Consider the following 23,569-nt stretch of genomic DNA (forward strand, 5'->3'; position numbering starts at 1 on the left):
ATAAATCACATTACGTTTTTGAAGCGGTGGAGTCGGATCTTTCAAATTGGAAAACAGGGATGCATTAGTTTTCATACATTTGAAACTCAAACTTACATTCTTCTGATTCCTTCGAATGATTCTGGCAAGAGCGGGTGTGAGAGCATCTACATGGTGCAGGAATTGGTATGTCTATTTCTCGCATTCGGGAGAGGCATCATTTTCGTCGCTCTATGCCTGGTTGACGACACGGTTTATCAATCGGTTTATCAAAGTATCAGGATAATTGTTATTCAGTAAATATTCTCGGACAGTTCGCTTCTTTTCGTTTTTCGTTTTGAATGTTGACAGTCGGAACACTCTCGTGATGAATCCGAATCCCATAGCGGTATTTAGTTTTTGCGTGAGCGGATGGAGAGAGAGAAAGTTTAAAATTTGTCCCGAGGCCACCGGTTTTTTGTACCAGTCGGTCAGAATTTTCTACTCGTCTGTTCTTATTAGTACCATGTCCAAATAAGGCAGGCGGTTGTTGTTCTTAATCTCACATGTAAACTGAATGTGTGGATTGTAGGCGTTCAGCGCATTGTTCACGTTTTTAATTTCATCAGCTGGGAGAGCGGTAACCAAATCGTCGACATACTTCTTTAGAAAGGGGATGGGGATATCGATTGTCTCTAACACATTATCTAGTAGCGTTTCCATTACTAGATCTGCCAGGGCAGGGGACAATGGATTACCCATCGCCGTTCCCGATTTCTGCCTGTAAACTGCTCCGCGAAATGCGAAATAACTGGAAGAGAGATTAAAATCGATGAGATTTATGAAGGTATCTTCATCTTTTATAGTTGTGTTCTTCTCGATCACACCCCAATTATTGCGCACCCCTTGGATTACCAAGTCTCTGGGAATACAAGTGAACAAACTCACGACGTCGAAAGAGACCAACACATAATTAGGAGGCAGCGTTGTGTTGTTAATGAATGAACAAAACTCGTAAGAGTTTTGCACATTATATTTCTTTTGATCAATCGATTGTCGGAGAATTCCTACTAGAAGTTTTGAGAGGTCATATGTTGGGCAATTAATGCAGGACAAAATGACTCTCAGTGGAACATCTGGTTTATGGATTTTTGGAAGACCGTAAATTTTTGGGCAAGTCGCGTGATGTGTTATCAATCGAGACCTGGTTTTTTGATCGATCATTTTTTGATCATATAGTGCATTCACCAATTGATTGTTCTTTGTCTGTATTTTATTCGTCCAATTCGTGTCAATGCGTTCATATGTAATATCGCCAATAAGGGCTTTCATTTTTGATTCGTATTATTCTTTTTTCATAATTACAGTTTTGTTTCCCTTATCGGCGACTACAATACATAATTCAGGATTGTCACGGATGAACTTTTTACTTGAGTGATATGCTTCGGTCAAAAAACGATTCACGGGATCGGCAGAAGCTTTGAAGCAACCGTTTTTTCTTTTGTTCACATAGTTTTGAATTATATTAGTGAACTGGTTGCGACTTGCCGCTTGTACAGTATCGTCTGTCTCAAGTTTAAGGATAGATTCTAGGTCTGCTATAATCTTGAAATAGGGAATTTCTTGATTATCCTCGAAGGGAAAAGCAAACTTCGGACCATACCCTAATAGCGGTAAGCTTGAAGCTAGTTGGTACCGCCGCACGGTACTATCTTTGATTTTAGGTCTGAGTCTAGTCCGGTCTAAGACGTTAGTACCTGTCATCGCAGAAATGGCTGCATCCTGAAGCCAAATGAAAACAGTGTAAAGAGGCGCCATGTTCCTCTTGCATACATCTCAATAATTTGAATCAACTTTTCGACCTTTATGTACAATATTATGGACCATGTTGCACACAAATATGAGGGCAAGTAAGCAAGTTTTATCCCGTACGAAAAACAGGTATGATCGAGTTTTAAATGTCATTTTTTTGATATTCTTTATCGACCTATCCATAAGGTGCTGTACGCTCATTTGAAAATGCCATTTCGAAGAGTTATATTGCAGGTTAGCAGAAGTCGAATAATTTTGAAACAAACCGTAGAACGAAGTTTTATAATTGGATACAGAGCTGCAGTAAATAAAAATTGTTTTTGTTTGTTAGTTTACTTATGGCTATCAAAATGAGTAAAGCTGTTTAATTTACCCACCATTTTTAGTTAATTTAATAAGAGGAAAAGAAAAGAATATATAATCACAATTTGTACCCTTTTCTAGTTATATCTTCTCACAAAGAACACAATAAGCAAGTGGAAGTTTTCTTATATTTTTACTGCTTTCGAAAGAATCCAAACTAAGATTAAATAAAAGCTGGTAAATAAAGCCTTGACTTCTGCTAATAATATTCTCATTTTGATAGTTATTTAAATGATATAGAAGCTTGCTTATATTGTTTTACTATTTATAATTTCCCATCAAATCTTGGACGATTGGCATTTCCACTGTAGAACAAATTGTCGTTTAATTCTTAGTGATAGAACAAATGTGCACAGGGTATGAGTTGAGAAAGTTGAGACTGGACAGATGACTTGGCAAAGTGACGCAAAAAGTTGAATACGGAAAAATCGCCAAAATCGTGTCGGAACTTAAGGGGGTTATGTTTTATCACTTTGTCTTGAAGATTTCGAGGCCGGCCGTTTCGACGCTTGGTGGCAGCAGCAACCAGTCCAACAACAACAGCAGCGCGCGTTCGGTTCCGACGCAGGGTAGCGCAGAGTCGGTTCGTTCAAATATCTTGACGACGACGAACCTCGGAGAGATGGCGGGTGGATTGGTTCCGCAGTCCGCACAATCGAGTTGGGCCAACTTTTGTCGGCGACCCTTATTACGGTGCAATGAATTTTCACCACAGGGTTGCTTAGTTCACTGAACACAATGGCTGACTGACAGCCGACACACGCCGAACACTGTGCGAAAAAGAAATTAATAGTAGCACTTTATATTAATGACTTTTTAGTACCAAATAAGAGACCGATCGTCTGCTCCCAGTTGTTTTTATTGCCGTTGATGTCTTGCCTGGGAAACTGTCACCGGCAGTTGACGGAAGACCATCAAGATAGTGCGAGATTATAGGGATTATGGTGTCAAAGGGTATGGGAACATTTTATAGCAAATTCAAATTCAAATCGAAATCTAATAATAGGGTATTGCTGTAGTTTTAATTACTCAAAGATAAATATAATTCATCTGTTTTAATTCATTCGCCTTTATTTAATGGGATAAATTCTGTCACCTTTAGGAATAGGGAATTTGTATTTAAAGTTTAAGCTAGTTTAATATTATAATAATGTTATTTAAATGATTTTATTTTTAGCTTATAAATAGAGGATAAGGAATATTTAGAATAAGTTTATTTGCAGGTAGTTTTTATACAAATTGTGCATGTACATATGAAAACAGTCAGGGTAACCGAACTTGGAGGTTACAGGTATTATAGGCAAAAAGAAGATTAACGGTCTGCATCCAGCAAGGATGCAAAATGCCTACCTTTTCCGCGGCTGTAATTTTTCTGCCTACATTCTCATTTCTCTTTCGACGCTGCTGTCTTTCGCTATTGCAGGACGCCTAGCGCTGTGCGGCAGTCTGTAAGCAAAGCAGTAACATGACAAAAAATACTGCCTCCAGTACAGCCATCAGACGCGAGCGGTACAGCTTCTCTTTCCTTATTTTACACTTTTTAATATTCCTAATCTAATCAATATTTTCAATCAAAAACGACGTCAATGAATGCTGTTCGTTTACGCCACGACCGACATCAAGGCTTTCGTGTGCGGGCCTCTCCCTTTGACTACGCAGAGAAAAATGTACAAAGCGAGAGAACAAACATTAATACGCCACACTCTCACCGAGCAGTCGGAGTACAGCAGCAAAACAAAAATGTATTCTACTGCTCTTCGGGAAAATGTACTCGGTTTGGCTACCGTTCTGGCAAGAACTGTAGTGATGTGTCGCTGTAGCGGGCTGTACGGCTTGTGCAAATGTAAATATACCGAAAAAAATGTAGTTTACTGGTACCTTTGGCATCCCTGGCATCCAGTGTCAGGTTCAATTTATAAAGTTATAATTGTCAATTCATTATCAGACAGATCGCAGACTATAGGAAGTAATTAATTGTAATTTATTATTTTGTAACCGGGATTTGACGCTTTCTCAATTTTCGCATGACACCAGCAAAATTTCGTTGAAATGGACGATTTGGCAATTTGGATGTTGAAAGCTCTGCAATTTGGATTTAACCCATTTGACAGATTTACTTCGCTGAAAATCAGCTTTTAAAATTGTCAAATTCTCAGTTCAATTACTGAACTTTTGGTATTTCAGGCTTGATTAGGTAATCATGCTGATAATTTGAATTAGCAAATTAGGTCTGCCAAATTCTGTATGCATGGTTAATGGAGTAGTTGGGTAGGATGGTATAATAAAAAAAGTAAAATGTCAGATTTCTATTCCAAACACCACATAATTATTTGAAGCACATAAAAGAATTTTATATGGCATTTTTCATATGTTGCAGAACAGCAGCTGATACAAACATTTCAAAAGATGTAAGCTTCCATTCTTTTTCTATAAGCATTTGAATTAATTTGTAGCAGTCAGGTTTGGCTGTAAAAACGCGCATGAAGTGAAGATGCTACAAAGCCGCCATCTTGTAATGAAATTGCTCGAAAAAATTATTTTGTTTGATTCAATACTTATAAATCCCATTCAACAAGATGTCGATTCATCTTTTTATTGACAAATAAAAAATTCTCGAAATAAGTCTATTTTTTCGTGCGTTACAGTGGTGTAACCGCTTAAGCTAAATCGAGAATTTCAAAATCGTTTTAAAAACATGAATACATCAGACTATTAAATGCAAGAGGGTGAATGTTTTGACGTTTCTTTGAAAAATGAGTGAAGCCAACATAAGCTGGCTTCCTGGCTCGGATAGTTGCCAAAAATGACAGCGAACGCGCTTTAAGCAAAGTTCACATCACTAGGAGCCAATGTTGTTAACTCGAAATGACACTTATCGAATACAAACAAACGTCATTTTAATGTGCTTAACTGGTACTGAGGTGATAAAAGCATTCGGATTTTGTGGAGGAACAACGATGAAAGAGAAAGCGTGATTTCTCATATATTGTTATTAATTACTTGATTTGAATCCAACTTTTAAACAGTGTCGTACAGTTCATGTGAACAGACCTTGAACATTTGAAGCGTAGCTAGCGCTACTGGCACTTGGTGGCAGCTTCAGGCAACAAACAGTTTTCACGGGGCTGATTAAATGGCATAAACAGTGAAGTTTAAATTAACTTTATTGTACAGTTTTTTAACATTGCCGTGTATTGCTGATCAGAACGCAGCAATGCAAATGGCAACATCATGTTACCGGAAGAAGACAAAAATATGCAAAAATTTGTCATGCTTCTCTTGCATACATTTCGTTATTTTCAACCCTCTCTTCGGCTTTCTTCTGGATAAATATGGGTATCTTTGCTCGCAATAAAGATAGCAATAAATAAGCCAGTTTATCAGGTAGGAAAGACAAGCGAAAGACTGTCGAACTACACTGATAAAATTAAGTACCCATTAATGCATAGAAAACTACGCATTTTCAATAAAAGTGGAATAACCCATTAACTGAGTTCATACCCATAAATGAATACAGATCTTGTACGTCAACCTGTGTATGTTTAACCAATTATTTTTCGCAGAACAGTTACAACAAAATGCGAAAAAAATACCCATTCATAAAAATCGCGCCAGAATGAAAAATACTGTCAATAGAATTATTTCTGAACTAAAAAAAAACATAAAAGAAACTTTCCTTAACTAACACTAGTTTACAAGAAAAATGAAGCTTCAAGAAAATGTATTTTTTAGACTAATTTTGGGTCGCTGAACACAAAAACAATATTCATTTTTTGTTCAAAGAAGCGATTTTGTGATTTTTTCAAAAAACTCGTTTTTGAGCACTTTTTGTAGTTTTTAGTCCATATTTCGTGTCAAAATCATTCAATTATTATAGCCAATATGCAGGTGCCGAGATTCCCTTTCCAAAAACATATAATATGTGTCGATCATATGTAAAATTTTTAGTGCTGCAAGCGACCAAATTTTAAAAAAGTGCATTTTTGAACATTTTTAAAAGTTATTCATTTTTAAATGACTTTTTTTTTTTTCCGAAAAACAATTTTTTTCGGACCTTTTAGAATCTGAGATGAAAGATATTATGTTTACGTTAATTTTAAGACTAATATCGCTAACATCGGATGGAAAATGTTGATGCTATGGCACGTTGAGCGAAATGGAAATTTTATGATTTTAGCGGACCTGCCCTGGTGCGGCGGTTTAGAGGGTCTCATAAACCAGTCGTAAAATATTCGAGTCCCTATCGAGAAGGAGTCTCAGTGGGATCGTAGCACTAGCCACGTAATATTCTGTGAACTGAGAATCTACTGTGAACCCTGTTGAAGCAGAAGGCGATAATTCCTTTAATTCGTAAAATATGTACTCACAACAGACAAAACAAAACTTTTCCAGCGATATTTCCGCATTTTAAAAAGAGAACTTAGTTGTACAATGGAATGTCCAAAACCATTAAAATGCCGCAGGATAGATGGATGCAAGCTCGAGAAGACAGTACCCAACACAAACAATAACTATCAAGTATAGAAAATTATTTCAGCCGAAAGTATGATTGTGCGAAAAATAAAAAGTTTCAATTTTCACTCAGTGCTTCATACCATCTACATTTTTCATCCGACTTTTGTGACCATTGGATTAAAATTTATGCAAAAAGATTATTTATCTCATTAGATTCTAAAATAATTTTCTTCTGTCCTTGATTTATTATAAAAAATACTAGAAATATGCATTTTTTTAAAAAAATGTCGAATATTAGACCTTTTTGTTACTTTGGTTGATTGTAATCATAATAAATGTACATCTCTCGACAAACATACGATTACGGCTTAAAAGCCAACTGTCAAAATTCTCTTTGAAAGGGAATTCCGGACAAACCGTTACTGTTAGTTCATAGCAGGTAATGCAAGAGAAAACTTTTTCTCTTGTTTACTATAAACATTTGTGATTGCCGGGTAACAGTTTGTCTGAAATTTCATTTCAAAGAGAATTTTGACAGTTGGCTTTTGAGCCGTAATCATATGTTTGTCGAGATTTGATCTACGCATATTATACATTTTCGGAAAGGGCACATCAATACCTTTCGAACTGTTTCGATCGGATTCTATTTGAACAAGATATTGACAAATAACTAAAATAGTGCCCAAAAACACCTTTTTCAAAGAAATCTTGAAAATGCTTCTTTGAAAAAAATGGACTTGGTTTTCGTATTCAGCGATCCAAAATTGACTGAGGAAACACCTTTCTTCTTAGCTTATCGCGATTACCTTAAAATTGTTAAAATCTGTCGCATTAGATTCTGAAAATATAAAAAAATATTTTTCTGTAATAAAAAATAGAGCAAAAACAAAAAAGCGTTTTTTTTAAACTCGAACTTCTTTGAAAGAGAAATAGAGTATTATTTTCGTATTCAGCGACCCAAAACTATTCTAGATAACACTTTTTCTCGTAACTTCATTTTTCTTGTAAACTAGTGTAATCTGATTTAAGACCAAAAGTAGGGTTACCAAATGGGCTGAAAGCGAAATAAGGACATCTTGAATTTTGACCGAGAATAACAAATTTTACTTATCTTTGCCTAAAATGTTTTTGGTTGAGTGGTGTTAAGAAAAGATTTCCAATATTTTTTTAGAACAGCGCTTTTTTGTTTCTCTGGGGTCCAAAGAAACTATGCAGAATATTAGGTCGTGGCATCCCGTGTTGCATTTGAAATTTGTATGGATATTAGTACGAGAAATCCTGTTTTTTGCATTTTCATTTCCAAAAATCAAAGTTTTTCCTTAAGTATAGAACTTATTGATTAACGTCCATGAAGTAACTAAGAAATTTCACGACTGTGTTAGAAAGTGATAGTGTTTAAAATTCGATGGTTTGAAATAAAGGTCAAATCGTGCCTTTTCTGTCAGCGCTCAACAACATGAGAAACATGAAAAGTATTGGTTTGTAACTTTTCTTCAAGCAATAAAATTAATCAATGTTTTTGGATCATTAATCGGAACATAACAAATCAAAAGACTATAAGGAAGTGAACAACTAAATAGGGTTCGCAGTACCGACCCTTTTTGGCGAGAACCGGTACTACGGTACTGAAGCCCTCAGTACCGGTAGTACCGGTAAAGTACCGGTACTCGAATATTTTTTTTAAAAAATTCGAAAAAAGCTTCAAACTGAAATTGAATGCTCAAACTGATGATCTTATTCTCAGATGATTGATTTTTGCTGATCAAAAAACATGTTTATTGTTTTTAATTGCTTCGGAATGGCAAGACTCATTTTACAGAAGATATTTTTCGTATAGGGCACCTTCTTTTATTTCGAAATCTAGGCCACTTTGAAATCAATAACTGCTAAGTGGTGCGACTTTCGTCGACTTGAACAGATGGTAAATGTATGAAACCCTATTAACAACAGTAAATCAAAGCGAGAATGGCAGTAAATCCGGGCAGGTTAATCGCATTTCCTCTCTTGCTTTTCTGAAAATTGGTTTCGAGCTTTATGTCGTTTGCCTACTATTCTCTAACGCATATCCAGGCTCTTTGCTTTCCTGTAAACTATGGAGTTTTGCTGAATTTTCTGATCACCAATAATTACAAATCGCCCCATTTGAAGCAGTTCACCAAGTCTAAAACTGTTAGCTACTAAGGGCATGTTCAGGAGTGTTTTATTTTATATAGGAGTTTCAAAGTAGAACTGGAACTGAAACTTTCACATCCCCAGCAGAGCGTTTTGTTTTATTATTTCGAACAGTTTTGTTTCAAAATTTAAAACTGTTATACGACGCCGTTCTATTTGTTGCTGATTTTAAAACACGTTTAGAACTGAGTGCATATAAGAAGAGTGACGACACTGTCAAAATTGGAACAATGATTACTTGTCAGTGTCATTCCAAACGAATCAAATTCATGTATTTTGAGAGGTCGTTTGTTCGTTTGGAATATTACTGACAGATAATCATGACAGATGTCTTCACTCTCCTTACATACACTCTGGTTTAGAACTGTGTTTTTAATACATGCAAAGTTTTCAGCAGAGACACTTAAAACAGATAGACTGGGGAAAAATACATTTGAATGCAGTAACGCTGAAAGCATGGCGAGACATGAATTTTAAACTGAATAGAACACCCGCTAAAACTGCTGCTGGGGACAGAAAGTTCCAGTTTTAAAATTTCCAGTTTTATATTATAGAACTGTCAAAATTATAAATCTAAAACTGAAACTCTCCTGAACATGCTCTAAATCGCTGTTCGTTCTATTATACACTCAAAAAATAATTCACTTTAATTTTACGTGATTATTCATTTAAACACATATTTTTCATTTGTCAACATACATTATGTGATTCCTATAAATTACATTTGGCAGTCATCTAGAAGTTATGTGAATAGCACATAATCTTTAAATGACGACAATAGTTTATAATTCAGCTTACATGAATTTCATGCGCGAAAAAAATCAACCGTGAATATGGCCGACAACTTACTGGTTGGTGTTCTATTTTCATAATTCGGTTTTCTCAACACAAGTTTTCCATTTATTTATTCTGAGGATAGATAAATTTCATTTTCCTTTTCTATAATTTCAGGGATCGAAGGATGTATGGCCAAATTTTCGTTCAACAAGCTCCTGGATAAAATTTGCAAGTAGGGGATGGTGCTTATGAAATACTTTTCAACCAGTTATGTGCTCTGCAACATGTTGAAAGTATAAGTTCTATTGTAAATGAATCGAAGAAATAAAAACAAGCAGTTTATTTTTTAAATGTTAAAAATTAAAACTTGTTATTACTTATTACTATACGAATTTAAGTATCTGCTTCATCAGGTAAAAATTATCTGACGTAATGACTACATGAACACAATCATGCTTTACATATTTGACGCCAGGTAACATTTATGTGAATTTCAGTTCCCAAGCATGTGAAAAACACGTAACTTTGACCTGGTGTGTTAGATAACTATTATGTGTTGCCCCAGATACTGATTTATCGGCCCATCCTATTAAATGTACGTGAAAAGTGCGGTGGATGAGATTCATATATGTTTTCACGTGAAAGTAACGTGATTTATTTTTTGAGTGTAGATAAAGGTTTAAGAGCAAACCAAATACAGACATGACTTAGACCATATTCTTATTACGCGCCACCCAGTGAATAATGGAAACCAATCAGAATGTCGCTAATAAAACTTTAACTCCTAGAATTATTATGATGATGGCCCCACCTCGTTCCCACACAAAGGTGTTATCTCAACGGTTTATCTAGAAGGCAAACTAATGTGGTTTTCGTTTGAAGCGAAACTGAGTCAGTTCCTAACCCCAACTGCTGTCAAAATGTATGAACTGACAGCAGTTGGGGTTAGAACCTGACTCAGTTTCAGGTTCAAGCGAAATCGCCATAATATAATTAAACGTTATCTTGCAGACCGATATTTTGAAACAGATCCCCCTACAGAGTTAACATATTTGTCATAAAAAATTGTTTAGTACCGAAAATACCGGTACTGGCTTTTGTTCAGTACCGGTATTACGGTACCAAAAATGGGTCGGTATTCCCGGGATTTTCGGTACCGGTATTACCGGTACCACAACCCTACAACTAAAATGGCGAGTAAAATGTTTCATTCGCTTGAGTGAATTTAATCTAATTGATTTCAAATATAACATGGATTGAGATTAAAACTAAGGACATTTGAAGAAAAATTAAGGACACTTTCCCAAATCATCGAAATTAAGGACATGTCCTTTAAAATAAGGACGGTTGGTAACCCTACACAACGGTGATCAATATATTTATTTCGATTTTTGACATATGCATCAATAGTTCTGAACCACCGGTACATATATATATCTACCTTATCTACTTTTCCAAAATATGGCTTGAGCCGCGAATCAGGAAATAATACGACATAAATTTGGAATACGTCAGATTAAAGTATTAATTAACTCTAGAAATAATTAAACAGGTATAAGATTCTGTCAGTTGTCGTTTGTTTGAAGGAAAATTGCATATAAATGGCACAAATAGTTACAGGGTATTCGCAAAAATATATTGCTAGGATGCTTAAAACTTTGATTTCTGTTTTAATGTACTTATTATTTTATTCCTAAAATCATATAAATTGTGTTAGCAAATGAAATCGTTCCAATTTGCATTGATGCATTACAGAAATATATCTATATTCTCTGTCTTCCACAGTGCGAACAAAAATATGAAATATAACACTTGTGAATATAAAATAATCATTCTGTCAAAGTTCAATTTTCTGTTTGATCTTTGTTTACTTTCAATTTAAACCTCGCATTTTAATTCGCTATCTGCTAATATTTATTCCAAACTTGTAAAAATTCATTTGAAACGAATATAACTGTTCTCTCCCACGTCGATAGGTATCATGTTCAATTAGACTGACATTCACAGTTCATTTTGAATTCAAATTGAAATCTTTTAACCAATTTTTTAATCAATGTTTGAAATCTTGACAATCATATGATTACGGCTTAAAAGCCTACTGTCAAAGTTCTCTTCCAAAGGAAATACCGGACATACCGTTACTCGCCAATCACAGATGTTGGCAGTAAACAAAAGAGAAAAGTTTTCTCTTCCATTAACTGCTATGAACTGTGTTTAGCCAGTAACGGTTTGTCCGGAATCTCCTTTCAAAAACCGATGGTTCAGCCACCTCTAACTCGACGAGCGCCTATTCAAACTGAATAAAAACATGTACACCAATTTATTTTCTTTTGTGCCATTAATATTATGTCACTACAAAGTGCTGTACATCATCGGTCAACTTTCAACTATCCAACATTCTAAGTTCGGAAACATATCGGCTACAAGTTGACAAAATTGTTCTCAAACGTTATGGAACTAGACATTTGACAAAGAAAAGCTATTTTATTGCAAGAAAATATCGGAATGAAAAACAATTCACCATATTGTCTAATTTACTCATTCTCTTTAACTTGAATTTGTTGTTTTTTAACATTGACGTGTAAAGCAGATCGGAACGCAGCCATATTAATGACGGCATCGTTCGATTAAAGCTTACCAAATATTTTAGGCCGGTTTAAAAGTTATTCCGGTTTAAAAACTGTTGGTACGGCTTTGTGCTTACGGCTATAAAAGTATCAACGTTTCTTTGGGGACTGTAACATCCGTGGTGCTCCGTATTCAAGATTCATTTACGGTGAAATTGAGCGGCGACTCAACTTCCACTTTTGCCAGTAGGCGTTGAAACTTATTCTCAGATTTGGCTTTAAGTACACGGCCCTGTTTGTATAAATCTGATTCTTGCGAGGTAAAGAACGAATTATATGTATGTGGCGGGGTTACTTGCGTTAGGGACCATTCATAAATTACGTAACGCAAAAATTGCCCAAAATTGACCCCCCCCCCTCCCCCTATGTAACAAAGTGTCACAAATTTTTACATCCCCCCCTCCCCTGTTACGTAACAAATTCCAAGAAAAAAATTTTTTTCTTCGATGAAAACATGTTACGTAACGATCTAGTTAACACCCCCTCCCCCCTATGTCACAACTTGTCACAACTTGTCGTACCCCCTCCCCCCCCCCCTAAAAGCGTTACGTAATTTATGAATGGTCCCTTATCTGACCAATGAGCGACACTCTGGTTTCTTCTAACTGCTTAATCTTGTGGAAACTGTCTTTGATCTCAATGTTCAGGATCGTCCGCTTGAAGCGATCCATGGCTTTTTGTAAGCTTCCTCTGTACGGGCTAGCATCTTCGAGAAGCGCATTGATGCAGCGGAAACTATGTTGGATTCAATCCGAATTTTCTGCATCTTCGTAGGAAATCTTTCCGGCTAAGTTGAGCGCAAAGCTTTTCGACGCTTTGCGCATATTTCTTGTACAATCTGCGATGTTGCGGCTGTAGACTATTGTAGAAAGTTGCGGTTCGGGAAACTACTCTTGGGGCCATTGTTGTTATTCGATGGTAGGAAGGACGACCACTTTGTTTTTAATATGAAGAGATGGCTGCCTATGAAGAGATGCTCTGCCAGGGCAGGGGACAATGGATTACCCATCGCCGTTCCCGATTTCTGCCTGTAAACTGCTCCGCGAAATGCGAAATAACTGGAAGAGAGATTAAAATCGATGAGATTTATGAAGGTATTTTCATCTTTTATAGTTGTGTTCTTCTCGATCACACCCCAATTATTGCGCACCGCTTGGATTAACAAGTCTCTGGGAATACAAGTGAACAAACTCATGACGTCGAAAGAGACCAACACATAATTAGGAGGCAGCGTTGTGTTGTTAATGAATGAACAAACCTCGTAAGAGTTTTGCACATTATATTTCTTTTAATCAATCGATTGTCGGAGAATTCCTACTAGAAGTTTTGAGAGGTCATATGTTGGGCAATTAATGCAGGACAAAATGACTCTTAGTGGAACATCTGGTTTATGGATTTTTGGAAGACCGTAAATTTTTGGGCAAGTCGCGTGATGTGTTATCAATCGAGACCTGGTTTTTTGATCGATCATTTTTTGATCATATAGTGCATTCACCAATTGATTGTTCTTTGTCTGTATTTTATTCGTCCAATCCGTGTCAAGTTTTCAACAAATCGTAGAATTACCGTTTAAAATTGAAATTCAAATCAAATCAAATTTCTGATCTTGCAGTGTAGATTTTCGTTCTGTGTTTCCTGTTTAAATGTCCAAAATAACTTGACTAAGATAATACTGTTACCATTGTAAGTAATTTGTGTAAAATGTGAATATTGGATGTTTTTGTAATGATATATATATATATATATATATATATATATATATATATATATATATATATATATATATATATATATATATATATATATATATATATATATATATATATATATATATATATATATATATATATATATATATATATATATATATATATATATATATATATATATATATATATATATATATAAATATATATATATAAATATATATATATATATATATATATATATATATATATATATATATATATATATATATATATATATATATATATATATATATATATATATATATATATATATATATATATATATATATATATATATATATATATATATATATATATATATATAGTTACAGTTATGATATGGCAAAAAACATAACCAGTCGTAAATTGTACACAGTCATATAGGAGAGTATGCAAATAAATACTGATAGAATTATATAAATTCTTTCTTATACGTTATACGTCACTAAACTGCCTGGGCGTTCAAAAATAAGGGATGCCTTTGAGGTGGAGCTTCGATACTGCATTGTCAGTAGCTTCTCGCAAGTTCTTGAGAGGTGAAAATTTTGTTGGGGACCATCCATAAAGGACGTAGCATTTTTTGAGCGATTTTTAACACCCCCCTCCCCCATCGTAGCATTTCGTCATAAACTTTTAAATACCCCCCTGGTAATTACGTAGCTTGATTGTAACTCTACCCCTCCTTGTTACCGCAAAATAAAAAAAATAAAAAAAACTATGATAGTTATTCCCCTTTAAAAAAGATACGTAGCATGACAAGACCCCCTACCCCCCTGTCGTCACACATCATCACAAAATACAAAACTCTACTAATGAAGAAAAAATGGACGATAAACTACTTGCCGGGGAAATAAACGCGCAATTCAAATTTTTGTATTTATAAGGCTTCCGATGTCAGCTTGTGAGAATTATAGGTACATAAATTAGTGATTCTCCATTATATGTTCTTCCAAGACTACCTGCTGAAATATTCTTTCTAAAATGTGATTTTGCGTAAATGTTTGGGAGCAAAACTCTGCATTCTATGTTTGAATGAAGAATGTTTCTCCAAAACCTTTACACAAGATCATATTTTGGAAAGCATATTTCAGCGTAGTATGCATATGTATCATAAGTTGTTTTTTCGATCTAGTAAAAGCTTTTGCTAAATCGAGAGAGATTTTTGTAACCACCGGTTACGACAGTTGTTAGTTGGCTTTGCCAAAATGATAAGTGCCACTAGACTTTCTCTTTCCCGTTCCCAATCCCTAAATCCTAGTCTGCTTACAACATCAAACTGTGTGAGTGGTGGACTTCCAAATCCAGGTTGTCATCTGAGACGTGTAGGTCACTCACGCAGAAGGGTTGCCGGCGCTCACCCAAGGTATCTCTTCACAACGATGTGAGCATTAAGTCGCGCAACATACCATCCATCGCTGTTGCAGCGATCGGAAGGGCTGCCAAGATTTTGACAGTTAAAATGTCAGTTCGGATGATATCGCAAAAATTGAGGTTTTTTGGTATCATCCGAGCTAAGTTAGGCTCAGTGACCGCCGGGATGTTTCTTTCATCCTCCAACACTCGAAGAAGCTAGAAGTGCGCGCGGTTTTCTCTTAAAGGTAGCAAAATTTGTGTAAATTATTCAAGTGGAGAATTGTATTGATGATGTTTTTGTCATAGGTTATTAGTAAAAATTGTATAGGATAAAAAGTAAAAAGTGTGTCAAGTAGATGAAAAATGTTAATAGTACGGTTAGTAGAATTAAAACTTGAAATCTATTGCAAATTTGCTAGTTATAAAAAATAATTATTCATTTTTAAAACAGTGTTACAAACAAGAAAGTTTACCACGAAGAAGCACGAACAAAACAGATTAAAACGAGTCAAAAAGGTAAAATTATTAAACATTGGGTCAAAAGTTGGTGTAGGTCAGGGTCTAAAACACGTGTATATACTAATTTCTGCTGGGTAGGTCCCCAGCGGGCCTTTTTGTTTCTGGCCTCGGTCTTCGTCCGAATGCAATCTTTGCTGCAGGAAGGGCAGTGATAAGCGCAACACGAGTCACGCTGTGAACGAAGGACAATCCAGCTAGTGAGATATGGGATTCGACGCAACGGAAGGTTTGTTGCCATTACGTTTTCGACCGTTTCTCTACTTAGAGCCGCCCCAGTTCGCCGCCATTATATTGCAACCGGGTTCTGACCTAGAGCGGTCCCAGTTCGCTACGATCAGCAAGCCCAGTAGGCAGACGCAGCATCATTTTTGGTATAGGTACAGCAACGAAACCCAAGCAGTCTCGAATCGGTTGCCATTCGAACGTCACATAACCGGACATGGAAGCTTCATCTATAGCAGCAGCCACCGTTATTAGAACCAGCTGCCATCTTCGTCGGGAATGCTATCGATCGACCTGCACCAACAAAGAGTACAAAGCGCAAGAAGATCTGAATAAGTGACGTCACCTAGGTTAAGATAATTGTGAGGGTGGGAGAAAATAAACTGTAAGTATGTCTTCAAATAGAGTAGTACAGTAGCTTTGCACAAGGTAGACATTGTCCGTACAGTTATTCCACGATTTTGATTCGACTCCCGGACTCGAAAGGAGTCGTCAGTCATCATCTTCGGGTGTTTCAGACGAAGCATTTTTGAGCATTTTAAATAATTTCTCCACCTTGCAGTTGTTCACCTTGGTTCTAACAGTTTTCGATGGTCCACTTTTGAATAGTTCCTGAAATGAATGAGTACCAGGGTGAGTATAGGTGAAGCCCTGGATGTGTATTTGTAATAGTGAGCATAATCCCCCTCCAACCACCCACTGAACCAGTCGAGGGGCTACAAATTGGCGCCCAACATAACAACCCACAGTTAGGTTTTTTTTTCAAAATCCCTACGGAGGGAGTACAAAACAGCACGCTGTTTTACTAGTTTATTTTCGTTCTCTGAACGAAAGTATACAGTTTTTCGGAAAATGAATGGTGAATGATATGCTGTATAAAAGTTTGCTCGTTCATCACCTGGAAAGGGATGAAATCGCACACGAGCTCGCGATCCGCGGTATAGAGTTTACGGAAGCAGAAACGCGAGCAGCCCTCGCACGGCGTTTGAGAGAACAAATTAAAGCGGAGGGGAACAGTAATATCCGCGATATTGATTTCAATCGACTTGATTCAACGGTCGATGAATAGATCTAGCGTATAGATAGAAAGAATAAGGACATTAGAGATTATCTAAGGAATCCCAGAAGGTACAAAGGGTCACGCGAAGCGTTAAAACTAGGCTGGTACATTGCTTCGCGCGCGCTAAACGAGTAGCGGAAAATACTGATGAGGAGGAAGATTTAACCGATGTAGATTCGCTAGTGTCGTGCAATTCTCCTTTTTTCTAGGCGATAGGCCAGCAAGAAATAGTCAACCAAATAAATCAGTCGATGGCGAATATGTCCATCAGCCCCGACGGTTCGAATATTGGTAGGAAATCAACGGTGTCGTCTAGTCAAAACGACGATAACGCTTTCGTAACCCCAGCAACGAAACCCAAGCAGTCCCGAATCGGTTGCCATTCGACCGTCACAGAACCGGACACGGAAGCTTCATCTAAAGCAGCAGCCACCGTTTTTAGAACCAGCTGCCATCTTCCTCAGTAATGCTATCGACCGACCTGCACCAACAAAGAGTACAAAGCGCAAGTAGATCTGAATAAGTGACGTCACCTAGGTTAAGATAAATGTGAAGGTGGGAGAAAATAAATTATAAGTATGTGTTCAAATAGAGTAGTACAGTAGCTTTGCACAAGGTAGAAGTTGTCCGTACAGTGATTCCACGATTTTCTTTCGACTTCCGGACTCGAAATGAGTCGTCAGCCCTCGTCTTCGGGTGTTTCAGACAAAGGGAATTTCAAGGCCCCGCTTTTGAGCATTTTAAATAATTTCTCCACCTTGCAGTTGTTCACCTATTCTAACAGTTTTCGATGGTCCACTTTTGAATAGTTCCTGAAATGAATGAGTACCAGGGTGAGTATAGGTGAAGCCCTGGATGTGTATTTGTAGTAGTGAGCATAATCCCCCTCCAACCACCCACTGAGCCAGTCGAGGGGCTACAAATTGGCGCCCAACATAACAACCCACAGTTAGGTTTTTTTTTCAAAATCCCTACGGAGGGAGTACAAAACAGCACGCTGTTTTACTAGTTTATTTTCGTCTTCTGCACGAAAGTATACAGTTTTTCGGAAATGGATTTTGAATGATACGCTGTATAAAAGTTTGCTCGTTCATCACCTGGAAAGGGATGAAATCGCACACGAGCTCGCAAACCGCGGTATAGAGTTTACGGAAGCAGAAACGCGAGCAACCCTCGCACGGCGTTTGAGAGAACAAATTAAAAGGAGAAGAATAATGCTACCCGCGATATTGATTTCAATCGACTTGATTCAACGGTCGATGAAGAGATCAAGCTTATAGATAGAAAGATTAAGGACATTAGAGATTATCTAAGGAATCCCTGAAGGTATTGTCGTGATTTGAGGTCGTCGATGCTGTAGATTGCGTCGTTTTAGGATGGCCCTCCATGGTGGTGCGATGCTCTATTATTTGAATTTGGGGAGGGACACTCGACCCACTGCTGCCGCTGCTACCAGGCGATCCGTTTCCCACACTGTCCGATGGAAGAATGAGCCTCTGTGCGACGACACTTCCACGCTCCAGGGAGGGGGAGAAGTACTCGACCCACTGCTGCTGCTGCTACTAGGCGATCCGTTCGCCACGCCGTCCGATGCACGAATGAGCCTCTGTGCGACGACACCGCGTCTTAAATGCACGCTCAAGGGAGGGGGAGAAATACTCGACCCACTGCTGCTGCTGTTGCTGCTACTAGGCGATCCGTTCGCCACGCCGTCCGATGCACGAATGAGCCTCTGTGCGACGACACCGCGTCTTAAATGCACGCTCAAGGGAGGGGGAGAAATACTCGACCCACTGCTGCTGCTGTTGCTGCTACTAGGCGATCCGTTCGCCACGCCGTCCGATGCACGAATGAGCCTCTGTGCGACGACACCGCGTCTTAAATGCACGCTCAAGGGAGGGGGAGAAATACTCGACCCACTGCTGCTGCTGTTGCTGCTACTAGGCGATCCGTTCGCCACGCCGTCCGATGCACGAATGAGCTCTCCTGTGGCGATACCGCTTGTTTTATGCATGATGCAAGGATGGAGAAGTCTCCACCCCTTGAAAGCTTAATGAAATTAGGCGATAGAAAGTTGCTATTACGTATGTGAAATAGCCAAAATAAGTACCAATTGCAATAGAAAAGTACATTTAATGATTAATTTCAATGGCGTAATCTTTGTCTAGTTAATTAATAACAATTTCTTTTGGAGTATTTCAATTAATAAACTTATTTATTTTTTCTCTTGTCCGTAACATCTACAATACTCTTGTCCTCTACTCTTCATCCATAACTATTATTTAATCACATGTTGCATTTTAATCTAAGTGTAATCATTTCATTTTGTAAGTTAGTTTTGTCTGTCGACGTAGAATTATTTTGTTAACTCGAAAGTTCGAAACGTTTAGCTTTCCTAAAGTATAATATGTGTTTTTGTTCTTAGTTTCTTCCATTCTCGCCAATTCCCAGGATAGATATCGCAGTCGTCGTTCGTATTGAATTGTTTCGCCTAAGAAAATTTTAACTCAGTAATATTCGTTATGTAATAGATTTTTTCGCTCATATGTAATGCTTACCTATATCTATTCAAAAATATGGTATAGTACCATATCATCAAATCTGTTTGGTTTTTTTGTTAATCTCTTTGGCCGTTGATGGGTGTCTTCGTCGATGTTTTCAGTATTGCTTAGATTGATGTCAGACAAACTTCCATGGTTATCCAGATTTAAGTTATACGTCTCCTCTGCATGTTTCTCTGGCGTACTTCTCTCTGTGGGTTCCTCGAGGAATTCCGGTACTTTCTTCACATCTTGGACATTGCGAGAATACTGAACTCCTCGCTCACTTTGAAGGATAACTTTTGCTCCATCCCTTGCGATTATAGTGAAACGTTCCGCAGAAAACGTTGGATCTGATTTTTGTTTTTTTTGCTGTGCCAACAATACAGTATCTCCCACTTTAATATCAGAAACTTTTGCTCCTCGGCGGGCGTCGGCATATTTCTTGCTTTGGAGCTTTGATTCTGCGTCTTTTTGTTGAATGTCAGTGCGATCTAGTGTCTCTTGAGAGTTGGTGTTCCAGAGACCAGGAAAGGTACCACGGAATTTCCAGCCCACTAATAATTCAAAGGGGGTTACTCCTAGACGGGATAGAGGTCTAATTTTGTTGTGTGTATGGACGTACTGTTCTAGAGCTTTTCTCCAATTTACATTGTCCAATCGAGCCGCTGCCAAGGTCTTTTTGATACCACTGTTCTGTCTCTCAACAGCGCCGTTCGATTGAGCGCTTAGCGGGATGGACTTACGGATCTTAACACCTCTATCTTCCCATGTCTTTATGAATTTATTACTCTGGAATGGTGGCCCGTTATCACTCTGGATTGCCAAAGGGTAGCCCCATACTTCAAATATTTTGGCCAGAGCTGCATTGGTCGTATCTGCGTCCATGTTTTTCATTTCGATCACTTGTAGATACCTAGAGTAAGTATCGACTAACACCAAGAATTCACCAAAGCCGAAGTCATTGTCTGTAAAAAAATCAATCTGCAGGATTTCCCACGGTCCCTGTGGGAGCTCTCTACTTGTGAGTGGAAGTGGTGCATTCTTTTTTGACAACCTTAGACATGTCTCGCAACCATTAACATGCTTCTGCACGTCACTACTCATTCCGGGCCACCAAAAGTGGTTTCGCAGGATACGCTTCATTGACGCTGCCCCCATGTGGCCTTGATGTGCTAATCCGATTGCCTTTGCTCGCAAACTATCGGGGAGTATTACGTGATCCTCTTTGAATATTAAATCTCCAAACACTCGCAAATACTTGGACTGACATTCGTATGCCCGCAGTTCTGTATTCCATAACCCTGATATCAAAGATTTTCGAATCTCGATCTGTTCCTTGTTGGTTTCTGCCTCCGTTTCAATTTCATTCCAGTTCAGCTCAACGTTTCCTGAATCCAATATGAATAATAGGTGACCATCCGATGAGTCGTCGAAAGATTCGGTTGACTTAGTATCGACCACTAATCTTGAAAGTGCATCTGCTATATTCAAATCTCCTGGGATACTTTCAACTGAGAAATCATAGGGCTGTAATCTGAGTGCCCATGCTTCCGCTCGCGATATGGCTCTTTTGCCGATTCGATGCTTACCTCCGAAAATGAACTCATTTGATTTTGCATCCGATCGGATCTTGAAAGTTTTTTTTAACAGATAGCTTGAAAATCTTTCCACTCCCCAAACTAGAGCCAGAGCTTCTTTTTGGGTGTGCGGGTATTTCTGTTCTGCTGGAGATAAAGCTTTAGAGGCGCATGCAATAACTCTTGGCTTTTGATCGTTGTCAAATTGAACTAGAACCGCTCCAAGGCCGTGCGGTGAAGCGTCAACATAGAGTTCCGTATTATCAGTGTGGTTGTAGTAGCCTAAAGTCTTAATTTTTGTCCAGGCTGTAGATGTAAGGTATTCGAATTCACGATCTAAGTCTTCCGACCAGTAAAAATGATCTGCTCGTACTAACTCTCTTAATTGCCAAGTTTTGTCAGCTCGATGAGGAATAAATCGATCAATGTAATTGATCAAGCCTAGAAAACTTTTGACTTCGTCTTGACTTTGAGGCTTTCTAAAGTTCTTAATCGCCCGAATTTTCTCATCTTCTACACTCCACCCAGAAGCTGATAAATGAAAGCCTAGGAATGGAACTTCCTGTTGATTTAGCAAACATTTACTCCCGTTGATTTTGACGTTATGATCTTCTAGTCGCTCCAAGACCTCTTTAAGGTACACATCATGCTCCTCCTTAGTAGTTCCAAAAACTAATATGTCATCTAAATAATTGATCGTGCCCTTACAGCCCGAAAGGATAACAGACTGCATAATTTCTTGGAATATGTCTGGTGCGTTACACAGACCAAACGGGAGTCGCTTACATCTATATAGTCCTTCTCCAGAAAAGAAATTAGTCAAATGTCGACAGCGCTCGTCAAGTTCGATGTGGAAAAATGCATTCTTGAGATCGATGGTTGAGAACCATTTGGCTCCATGTAGTTCCAATAGTATTGCTTCAAAGGTGGGCATCTTAAAGGGTGTGCGGTAAATACATTTGTTAGGGCCTCTTAAATCAACAACCAAACGGATGTCATCCTTCCCTTTCGGCACTACTAACAATGAGGAACAGAATGTGCGATCCATACTTTCTAGCACTGGTTCTATGATTCCAGACGACAAAAGCTCACTGAGCTTCTGCTGTACTAATCTCTTGAATCCTGGTGGTACATGCGTATAAACATTTCTTGCAGGCGGCATTTCTTTATTGTAATGCAGCAATACTGGTGGAATGTTGAATTTGGGAAATTCTTCGGTGGCTGAAATTTTGTTTACCATAGCCAGTTCGCTTTTCCAGATACTGTCGTATCCGCCAACGGGCACTCTCAATCCTACATCCAGTAGGCTGTACCGAGCTGCCGTATTGAAACCCAGTAATGACATCATCTCTTCCACCACGTAAAACTTTTCTAAGCAAACCGGCCTGTCTTTAGATACATACAACTTTGCCGAAAAAGTAGCAATCACGTTGATGTTTCCTTGTGAAGCATATGCACGTAATGTTTTGTCTGATTTGTAGCATAGATCGTATAGCTTATTCATTTTGGATTTTTCTGACAGTATTTTATCCAAGGTTTTTCTTGTTATGGTATTTGCTTGCGCACCCGAGTCGATAAAAAATATGACTTTTGTCCCCTCTATACGCCCGACAACATAAGCGTCTTCTTCCGTTGGAAGATCTACAGCAGGAACAGCGCACACCATCTTTTCACAGTCATTGTTTGTGAAACGGTTTTCAGGTAGTGATTTTTCCAGCACCTGCAACAAATTGGACAGTTTTACGGAAATAATCATCATACGTTCCTGTCGTCAGCTATTTTAACTTTGAATCTTCGATACTATTTTGGGTGGTGTAATTGAGGAATGTTTTCCTATTAACCAGCAGAAGACACCATATGATCATCCGACGCTGCCTAAAGCGGTTTTGTCGTTCTGAGTGCACTAGTGCAAATTGTAGTAGGTTGGTTGTAGCGATATAGTTCCAATATATTGTTTTCTGCTCTTCAGCAGTACTATCTTTTTTAATAAGAATAACTCGAAATGCGAACGATAGGAGTGAACGCCAATATGGATGATTCTCTAATATTTTCCATTAATGATCATGTAGTTTGTTTAATATTTCATTTATTTCATTTCCATCAATTAACAAAACCCAAAATACATCTTCAATGTTAGATAAAATACCTTAAAAATTAAAGAAGCTTAGCTTATTCTACTTCCACGTTTTCAACTACCTTGTCGTTATCTTCTTCCCCGCTCTGTTTAATTGCTGCCATTTTCGGTCTCGGCTCCTCATCTCCTAGTTCGTTTAATGGTCGTTTCTGTCCCACTCCTATATGAGACTGAGCCGAACAGGTTCGGGCCAAGTGCCCACGCCGTTTGCAATTGTGGCACACTTTATCCAGATTTGGGCAGAGAGAA

At 37.9% G+C, this 23,569-nt stretch overlaps 3 protein-coding genes across 3 annotated transcripts in view; 1 reads left to right on the forward strand and 2 right to left on the reverse strand.

The window, feature by feature from the left end:
- LOC131675808 (uncharacterized) overlaps positions 1-17,533 on the forward strand; it is a 107,534-nt gene extending 90,001 nt beyond the window's left edge. The window contains exon 5 of the mRNA XM_058954953.1: positions 17,276-17,533. Within this exon, the coding sequence (XP_058810936.1) occupies positions 17,276-17,533 (258 nt within the window). The remainder of the gene's footprint in view (positions 1-17,275) is intronic.
- A 938-nt stretch (positions 17,534-18,471) lies between these two features.
- LOC131675809 (uncharacterized) lies at positions 18,472-19,080 on the reverse strand. The gene has a single exon (XM_058954955.1). It carries the CDS (start codon positions 19,078-19,080, stop codon positions 18,472-18,474), a length of 609 nt encoding a protein of 202 aa, XP_058810938.1.
- A 371-nt stretch (positions 19,081-19,451) lies between these two features.
- LOC131678794 (uncharacterized protein K02A2.6-like) lies at positions 19,452-20,794 on the reverse strand. Its single transcript, XM_058959152.1, has 2 exons — positions 19,625-20,794; positions 19,452-19,557 (listed from the first exon to the last, which is right to left on the reverse strand). The coding sequence occupies exon 1, from the start codon at positions 20,765-20,767 to the stop codon at positions 19,631-19,633; it is 1,137 nt and encodes a 378-aa protein (XP_058815135.1). The 5' UTR covers positions 20,768-20,794; the 3' UTR covers positions 19,452-19,557; positions 19,625-19,630.
- Positions 20,795-23,569: the final 2,775 nt, after the last annotated feature.

The sequence above is a fragment of the Topomyia yanbarensis genome, chromosome 1 (assembly GCF_030247195.1).
Source record: "Topomyia yanbarensis strain Yona2022 chromosome 1, ASM3024719v1, whole genome shotgun sequence".
Classification (NCBI taxonomy): Eukaryota; Metazoa; Arthropoda; class Insecta; order Diptera; family Culicidae; genus Topomyia; species Topomyia yanbarensis.

What these genes read in the sequence shown, in the direction of transcription:
- LOC131678794 (XM_058959152.1), bottom strand. Translation starts at nt 20,767, where the DNA reads ATGGGGGCAGCGTCAATGAAGCGTATCCTGCGAAACCACTTTTGGTGG.
- LOC131675809 (XM_058954955.1), bottom strand. Translation starts at nt 19,080, where the DNA reads ATGCATAAAACAAGCGGTATCGCCACAGGAGAGCTCATTCGTGCATCG.